A 9582-nucleotide genomic window follows, 5' to 3' on the forward strand; every position below is an offset into this window, starting at 1 on the left:
AGACTGTAGTCCCATACAATTACATAACTCAGGGCTAAGATATTCCTTATAACTCTTAGGATATCCCTGACTGTGAACCTGCTTTGGGGAATCTGACTTTAAAAACCCCACAACTGCATGGTGGCTGGGTGAACTAGAGCCCCTCATCGCAGTCTTTTGAAAGAGGTCTTTTTGTGCAAGTCCTAGGAGTTTCAAAATAAAGACTTGATCGAGCCTTTCCCACCTATTTCAGTTCTTACATTTGTAAAGTGCTTTGCAAACTTTAAAATGATGATGATGATGATAGCAGCAGGTTGTATTTTATATAGTGCCTACTATGCATCAGGCACTGTACTAAGCACGAGGATTATCTCATTTGACCCACATGACAATTCTAAGAGTTAGGTGCTATTATAATCCCCATTTTAAAGTTGAGGAAACTAAGGCAAACAGAAGTGAAGTGACTTGCCCTTTATGGCAAGATTTGAATTCAGGTCTTGTTGACTCTAGGTCCAGCATTCCATCCACTGTGCCAACTAACTGCTATATAAATGCTAGCTGTTATTATTTAAAGAGAAGGAGAAGGAAATGGCAAACCATTCCAGAATCTCTGACAAGAAAACCCCAAATGGGGTCACAAAGAGTCATTTCACTTGACACTGAAAAATGGCTGATTCAGCAATGATCAAATTAGCCTCTTGAACTAAGGGATGAGAAAATGAGAAAAATCCATTCATAAGACTTTTGTTTCCTGACAAGATTTTATTAAAGGATATGACCTGGGGTGGCTAGGTGGTGCAGTGAATAGAGCACCAGCCCTGGAATCAGGAGGACCTGAGTTCAAATCCAGCCTCAGACACTTAACACTTATTGGCCATGTGACCTTGGGCAAGTCACTCAAGCCCAATTGCCCTGCCTTCCCCCCTCAAAAAAAAGCAAAAAAAGAAAAAGGATATGATCTCAAAGTCAAAAAGACCTAGGTTGAGGTGATAAGTACTGGCTATCCAAATTGATATATATTGATCCATATGGATACATTCTGGTTACATAACCCTGGATAAGTCACTGAACTTCTCAGTGCTTAAAGACTGCTGTCTAAAGACTCTAAGTTGCAGAGAAGGTGCTAGCCTGCTTTGGTGGAGGGAGTTTCCTCCCCTGGAAGTTCCCTATGTGGATGAAATCATAGGTCCAATCCCTATCTCTGTCTCTAAAGGAGAGCTGGAGACATAATGGGGTCCTTCATCCTTACACAGATGGTGGCTCCATGAATGGTTTCCTAGCTTTCAATCTTTGAACAGTACAAGTCCCACCTAAATTCAGGATGCTCCATTTTCAAAGGTTCTGTGGTTGTGATTGGTAGGGAAGCAATGTGCTACCTGTCCCTTATGCTTCCTTATTCTTAGGCAACTAGGTGGTGCAGTGAATAGAACACTGAGCCTAGCACTGGGAAGACTCAAGTTCAAATCCAGCTTTAGACACTTATAAGCTGTGTGATCCCAGGCAAAGCCTTTAACCTCTCTCTGCCTCAGTTTTTTCAGCTGGAAAATAGGAATCAGAATATGATTCCATTACTTCATAATGTAGTATCTCAGGAAGTTCCTTGGGGCTCTTCAGAAGAAAGACAGTTTTAATATGTTGTTGCTGTCTAACTTGAAGCCTTCCTTCTTCATGCAGTTTTCTTTTTAGTGATGAGAGAAAACACCTGGTCACTGCCTTTAATAAACTTGAAGATTATTATTAGGTCCCCTGATCTTCACTTCTCAAGGCAAAAATAATCAAAATTGTCTCCTGCGGTTTTGTTGTGAGGATAAAATGAGATGGTGTTTGTAAAGCACTTATCACACAAGCCTGGTATAGAGTAGGTGCTTAATAAAGGCTTATTTCCTTCCCTTCCAGATCAGTGCTTTGGGATTTGGGATCTTTTATGAGGCAGAGAAGGGAGAAAGGAAGGTAGAGAGAGAATCTGACTCCTCTGGCGGCCTTTGGGCCCTTTCTAGAAATGGGGACCCATTCTTCCTGACCTTGGCGCCACTTCTTCTGACCAACTTTCCCTTGGTTAAACCTTGGACACAGGGCAAAGGTGTCAGAAGTTTGTTTTGACTGAATTCCTCTGGGCCAGGGTCTAGCCTCTAAACCAATAGTTCCCAAACTTTTCTGTCTCAGGACCCCTTTACACTCTTAAATATGATTGAGGACTCCAAAGACCTTTTGTTTATGTGAGTTATATAACTATGGGTATTTATCATATTATAAATTAAAATATTATTATTATTATTGTGGGAATAGTTTTGACTATTTTGACTCAAGGACACCCTGAAAGTGTCTCAGGGACCCTTCTAGATTCCCTAAACCACACTTTGTGAATGGCTACTCTAAACTCTGTTGTAGATAGAGCAAACAGATTAATATTCAGTCAGGGGCTTTTGTTGAGCACTTGATATATTGGGATGCAATTGCCCTGTCCAAGAATATGTCCTAACCCACAGGCAGTGAGGTGGACCTTGCTCCCAAAATCCTCTCTGATTGGTATGCCAATGAAAATAAAGAACGGGACAAAAGCTAGGTGAAGGAACCAAGGGAATCAGCTTCCACTCCCTCACCATCCCACTCCACCTCAGCACAGCTGCTTTTATGAGGCTTCTCTACCAGCAGTTAAATCCCACTGCTCCTCTTTTATCTACTTCTGCCTCAGCCCCAAGGCCTCTTCCTCTAAAACTTTTTGCTAGAGCAGAAGTGTTCCCGCTAGAAGGTGCATGGTACAGAGGTGTGCTAGAGCCAGCTCTTACCCGCTGGAGAGAACTAATTGTTGTATATTTATGTGAGGACATTACAACAAAAGCTCTAAATCAGGGCTTCATATATTGTTTTGTTAATTGTCTAGACTTAAGAAAGTAATGAAGAGGCTGTTAGTAGTGCTTGTTAAAAGTAAGTTGTGCCTTTTCAGAGAGCCCATTATTAAATATTTGCCCGCATCAAGATGTCAATGCATCTCCCTATCTTTAGGTAGAATCACCTGGAAAGCTACATTTCTGCCCTAGCATAAACATTACCAGAAGATTCTATCACTTAGTAATATACTATCTTAGGAAATTCCTTGGGGCTCTTCAGGAGAAAGACATTGTGTAAATCCTCAGTTTTAATATGTTGCTACTGTCTAACTTGAAGCCTTCCTCATGCAATTTGAGGGCAATTCTCATGTTTTTTCTTCAGTGATGAGAGAGAACACCTGGTCACTATCTTTCATAAACTTGAAGATCATTATAAGGTCCCCAGATCTTCACAAAGACAAAATAATTAAAATTATCTCTGCCAGTCCATGGCTTCCTGAAATGTGCCATTTTCTAACCTTTCCATCAGATTTTATGTAGATCAAGTGCTTTCTGGTCATGAGTTATCCCTTCCTCTGGTCATCCCTCCCAGAATCCCTGAGAAGAAGTTGGTCTTAGCTCTGAGGAAACTGAAAGAACAAAATGACCCACTCAGGGGTCACACAGTGAATCAGTGGCAGAGACAGGAATAGAATCTGCAACCCCTGTGTCTGTCTTGTGCTCTGCGTACTATTGGATACTGCAGCTTTAAAACCTAAAGGACTCTTGTTGAAAGCTACTTGTGGCATCTGGGATCTGATGCAGCCATAATGCCTAGAAGAGACAGGCAGGGGAGCTCTTTATAAATCTATAATGGGGACCATAAAAAGGGAGAACACAGGCAAAGAGGCACAGGGGAGGGAGAGAGAGAGACATAAAAAGAAAAGTCGGAAAGCTGAGCACAAGGCAGAAAGGAGGTATTTGATAAAAGGGAAATGTAGCTATGGAAAAATCATGAGACTAACCTGCATCCACCTTCTACAACATGGGAATAAACAATTTCTTCTGTCAGTTGGAATCAGCCCTGAAACAAGCTCCTACTTAGGATTTTAAGTGCTGTCTGCTCCTCCCAGGACTCCGGCATCTTTCCTACACTGCTTTATAACATATTTGGGCCTTTTATCGTTCCAAACTGTAATAGAGAGAGCACATTTCACTTATTTTTCATTTTGCATCACATTTCTCAGAATCAGTAATTTCACATTGATATAATTCTCTTGAGAATTATATGTACTAATAGGGCAACACTGGGCAAATGGGGGCATAAAGAATATCTTTTTCAGGGGCCGTTAGGTGGTACAGTGAATAGAGAACCTGCCCTAGAGTCAAGAGGACCCAAGTTCAAATCTGGCCTCAGACACTTAACACAAAAAAACTAGCCCTGTGACCTTGGGCAAGTCACTTAACCCCAATTGCCCTACCTTTCCCCCTCCAAAAAAAAAAAAAAAGAATACCTTTTCCTTTCACTTTGGCTCCTGATTTGGGTGGGCCCTCACGTTGTAAATGTGGTCCATCCATCCAGAAATGTTCTCTGGTCCATTTGTTATGTGAACGTTCTGGACCTGTGAATTCACATCTCCAGTGAGGAAGGCTCTCGGCCGATTTAAATCAGCACTTTGAATGCCATTTCTAGTCTTGGGCATTTGCCTGAGGGGAATGAGAGCTGGCATGATTGCTCAGAGTCACACAGCCACAGTGCTTGTCAGAGGTGGAATCTGAACCCAGGTTTTCCTACAGTGCCGGTCAGTTCTCTGTCCATGGTGCCTGGAGAAGTGACCTTCCCTGTTGTTTCTCATTAGGGAACTGGGACGGAACCTCTGGTTTCATAAGTGTAGGGAGCTCTCTCTACCAAAGCAAGCTGGCATCTTGTATGCAATTGATCGTTTTAGAGAGCTTCCTAGGACACCGAGAGGTGAAGTGATTTGCTCAGGGTTACATAGCCAGATCATAGAGGACACTTGAAGCTATGTCTTCCTGGCTCCAAGGTCAGCTCTTTCTGCTATGCACTGTGACCTGGCTGTCTATTATTAATCAGTGAGAACCATGAGCTCCACAAGAACAGCAAACCTGTTTATGAAATCCCAAGTGTTTTATAGGAGACATGGTTCTCCTTTTTTTTTTCTTTTTTTGGTGAGGCAATTGGGGTTAAGTGACTTGCCCAGGGTCACACAGCTATTAAGGCCAAATTTGAACTCAAGTCCTCCTGAATCCAAGGCCAATATTCTATCCACTGTGCCACCTAGCTGAATCCTCCTTTTACAGAGTCTCATTGTAGAGCAGGAAGAATTCTTAGAGGTCAGTTAGTCCATTCCTTTATTTTACTGATGAAGAAACTATGGCCTACACAGGGGAAGTGACTATGCCAATGTCATATAGCTAGACAGTGAAAGAACCAGGATTAGAACCCACGTCTCCTGATTCCCAATTCAGTGGACTTCTATTCTATTGTGCTGCCTCTATTTAGTATCATCCCTGAAGGTTTTAGAAGTTTCATATAATTTAGGGTTGAAATGGGGTGAAGCACAAGCCCTTCCTAGACAGGGACTGTTTTATTTTTGTCTTTATATTCCCAGCACTTAACACAGTGTCTAGTATTTAGTAGATGTTGAATAAATATTTCCTTCCTCCTTCCCTCCCTCTCTCCCTTCCTTCCCTTTTTACTTCTTCCCTTCCTTCTTTCCTTTCCTCTCTTCCTTCTTTCCCTCACTCCTTCCCTTCCTCTATTCCATCTTCCCTTCCTTCCCTCTGTCTTCCTCTCTCCCTTCCTTCCTCCCTTTTATTCTCTCTCCATACCCCTCTTCCTCCTTCTTTTTTTCCCTCCCATCCTTCCTTTATTCCTCTCTTCTTTTTCCTTCCTTTCTCCCTTCCTCCCTCCTTTCCTTCCTTCTTTCCATCCTTCCTCCTTCCATCCCTTCTTCCCTTCCTTCCTTCCTTCCTCCCTCCTTTCCTTCCTTCTTTTGTCCCTTCCTTCCTTCCTTCCTTCCTTCCTTCCTTCCTTCCTTCCTTCCTTCCTTCCTTCCTTCCTTCCTTCCTTCCTTCCTTCCTTCCTTCCTTTGTGTTTGGTAATAAAAGAGAATTTAAAGCCATGTACATACCTTTATCTGTTCAAAGTTAATTTGCTTCTCCTCCAAGCAAGGAACTGGACTCAAATGAGTTTGGTATCATGATGTAAAATGAGTTTTGGTGTCAGGAGAAATGAACATAGTTTTTTTTTTTTTGCTGATACAAAGTATCTAGTACATAGTTATGTGATGATTGGCTTCTCAGCTGCAGTTCAGGGGCTATGTCCAGTCAGATATAGCTCGAGACATGAGCTTGGCAGATCAGATCTACTGTCAATAGGAGAAAGTTGATCACTTCTGTGGAGGGAGCAAGGAGAATAAGATGACTTTTCTTGAGTCATTGTGAGTTTTCTTTTCCCTTGAAAAGACCTGGTCTGGCCCTTGCCTAGAGTTAGTAGTACTTTAGTAAGGATAGCCAGGTGGCTCAGTGGATAGAGTGCTGGGCCGGAAGTTTGGAAGACCCTGAGTTCAAATCTGACCTCAGATAGCTTACTATCTGTGTGACCTTGAGCAAGTCACTTGACCCTGTTTGCCTCGGTTTCTTCATCTGTAAAATACGCTGAAGAAGGAAATGGCAAACCAGTTCAGTATCCACCAAGAAAACCCCAAAATGGGATCATGACACGACTGCAAAATGACGGAATGACAGTATGGATAGGGATAGAGCTAGGAGCTAGAGCTGTGATTTTACCAGCGCAGGTCATGTGGGTTTCTGCCACTTAGTGTTGCCTGGAGCACTGAAGGTTCCATGATTTGCCAGGGGTCACACAGCCAGGGTGTTGTGTATAGAGATATGTAATACCTCTATGATAATCTCAAATGATAATCAGTGGAGCTGAGGAAGACCCTGGATGCCATCTAGGCTAACCCTGTCATCTTGTGGATGAGGAAACTGAGGCAAAAAAAAAAGTGACTTGCCTGTGGTCCCACTGGAAATTAATAATCATAACAATCATAGTGAACATTTAAATAGTGCTTTGAAGTGCAAAGCCCTTTACAAGTATGATCTTGTTTAATCCTCACAACAACCCAGGTGGCAGGTGCACTTATCCCCATTGTACAGATGGGGAACCTCAGGAAGACATAGGTTAAGTGACTTGCCCAGAGTGGCACAGCTAGTAAGTATCTGAGGCTGGATTTGCATTCGTGTCTTCTTGGCTCCAACTCCACCATTCTATTCACCACATCACTTAGCAGCCTTTAAGGTAGATCCCATTATTACTTCCATTTTAGAGGTAAGAACTTAAGAAGAAGGTATATCACTTGTCCAAGGTCACATAGTAAGTATCCAAAGCAGGATTCAAACTCTTATCTTCATGACTCTGGAGTCTGGCACTCCATCTACCATACCACCTGCCTGCCTCCAGGTGGTACATGTCTGGCCCATTGGTGTCCATGAATCAAAGTATATATAATCTCAGGGAAAGGGGAAGGAAAGAAACCTTGGGTTACTGAGTTATATGATTTCCAACTGCTTTAATAACCTGACTTGACTTCCTCCTTAGGTTGCCTTAGAAATGCTGTTTACTGGGGAACCCATCACAGCCCAGGAAGCATTGCTTCATGGGCTACTCAGCAAGGTGGTTCCAGAAGAAAAGCTGGAAGAGGAGACCATGAAAATAGCCCAAAAGATCTGTACATCAAGCCGGTCTGTTGTGACAGTGGGAAAGGCCACCTTCTACAGACAGCTGACAAAGGACCTGAAGACTGCCTACCATCTCGCCTCCCAAGCCATGATGGACAATTTGGCCACTCGGGATGGGCAGGAGGGAATCACAGCCTTTATCCAGAAGCGCAAGCCTGTATGGTCACACTCGTAGGCTAGCGTTGCTGGAGGTATCTGGAAGAAATGAAGCCGGCCCAGGAAAGCCCAAACCTCACCAAATGATTATATAATGATACCTTTCGGGGGAATTTTTTTTCATTATCTTCAGTGCCTTATGTGTAAGCTTATGGGTTTGATTTCAGGGCTGGGGCCTTAGAAGTTTCACTGTGGAGTTCTCTTCCCTTTTCCCACATCTGCCCTTAGTCCTCAGGAACAATGATTCATTGTCCTGTGAGACCAAGGACATTGTTGAAAAAGTTGAAATTGGAAAATTTCTAAGTTGAAATTAGCCTGACTGCAATTTATTTTATTTTAAAGATTCTAATTCCATGAGATATGACATACAAATAGATAATAAAAATGAAACATTATTCAGAATAATAAAATGTGATGAAAAGTTCTTGAATACGTACTCTGTTCTTCTACAAAGTATGGGCTTTGACATAGTTTGAGAAATTTGGATGAGCAAAGAAAGGCACCAATCTAAAGAAAGGATACAAGTACATTTCTTACAAAAAGGAAGCTGAACAATCCTGTTGTAGTCCTATGAGGTTGAATGAGTTGACTCTAGTCATCTTCTCTTGAGGAGTAAAATGAAACTGGTTGATTATGTCCCTGAGATAAGATGCCAGAGGTGCTGGAAATCTCCACACTGAAAATTTCTTTCATTCCATGGAGAACAAGATTTGATGCCCCCCCCCCACTTCTCCCAGTATATCTCCCCCAGGTTTCAGGTTTAAAATGCTCTCAAGCTTTAAAATCCAATTTTAAAAAATTTTACTAATAAAAACATTAAAAGAACAAAGTTTCTGAGGGAGCGGGGGGGGGGATATAAAATGTCCCCTTCCTAGAATCAGTATAGCAAAAGATCAGGAAAGGATGACCCCAGGGAGTAGGGAGCAAGGGGTAGCGTTTCTAACACAAATTTCCCCAGACTAAGCTTCAAATGGCAGAAATAGCCCTTCTCCCTTTTTAAGGACTAATCTTGTTCACCTGAGGCTACTTGCCTCCTAGCTGCTAGGAACTAGCATATACAGTATTAGTCAGGGCTACCTATAGAAGGGACAACTAGATGACAAAACAGACAGAGTCCTGATGTCAGGAGGACCTGAGTTCAAATGTGACCTCAGATACTTATTAACCATGTGACCCTGGGCAAGTCACTTCACCGTTGGCCTCAGTTTCCTCATCTGTAAAATGATCTGGAAAAGGAAATGGCAAACCACTCCAGTACCTTTGCCAAGAAAACTCCAAATGGGGTCACAGAGAATAGGATATGACTGAACACCACCACCAGCTAGAGTAAAACAGGAAGATGGAAGGGTGGGTGTAGGGCAAAAAAAAGAAGTAGGAATAGTAAGGCTGGGGATCTGAATTCGACCCTGTCTCAGCCGCCCCTCCCTGGCTCTCAGCACTAAACCAGCACAGCTCCTACCACCAATGGATTAATGAGACTTGGATGACTAGTCTTCCTGTTGCCTACGTGGAGTTCCTCACACGTTACATCTCATGAATAAATTTAAAAATTCCCAGCCCATAGTTTTGTGATTTTTTTTTCAAATCATTTCTGTAGAGGACACATAGCTAGAGGAAAAAAATTAATAAAGCGAAGGTTTTTCCTGATTCCTCCAGCACAGTGAGTAAATGTATCGGTGTAAGAGCCTAGATTAATAGAGTACATAGTTCCCAGAAGTCATTGCTCCTTTGCAGTGGCATTAAGCCCAGGGGTTTTTAAAAGCATTTTATCTTTATATCTGGTGTCATATCTCAGAATACCAAAGTGCTCTCATAGACCCACTGAGGCACTTGGAGCTTGATTGGAGAGAAAATAAAAGGTCAAATGTATTTA

The 9582-nt window shown here is 42.4% G+C and overlaps 1 protein-coding gene across 3 annotated transcripts in view; it reads left to right on the forward strand.

Moving 5' to 3' along the window:
• LOC138175834 (enoyl-CoA hydratase domain-containing protein 3, mitochondrial-like) overlaps positions 1-8131 on the forward strand; it is a 132845-nt gene extending 124714 nt beyond the window's left edge. For all 3 annotated transcript variants that reach the window (XM_069106391.1, XM_069106389.1, XM_069106388.1), the window contains one exon: positions 7414-8131. In XM_069106391.1, the coding sequence (XP_068962492.1) occupies positions 7414-7728 (315 nt within the window). In that variant the 3' untranslated portion in view covers positions 7729-8131. The remainder of the gene's footprint in view (positions 1-7413) is intronic.
• The last annotated feature ends 1451 nt before the right edge of the window (positions 8132-9582 follow it).

Source organism: Petaurus breviceps, unplaced genomic scaffold, assembly GCF_028583685.1.
Source record: "Petaurus breviceps papuanus isolate PSGF00001 unplaced genomic scaffold, PetGlider_PUasm1.0 79, whole genome shotgun sequence".
In the NCBI taxonomy this organism is placed as follows: Eukaryota; Metazoa; Chordata; class Mammalia; order Diprotodontia; family Petauridae; genus Petaurus; species Petaurus breviceps.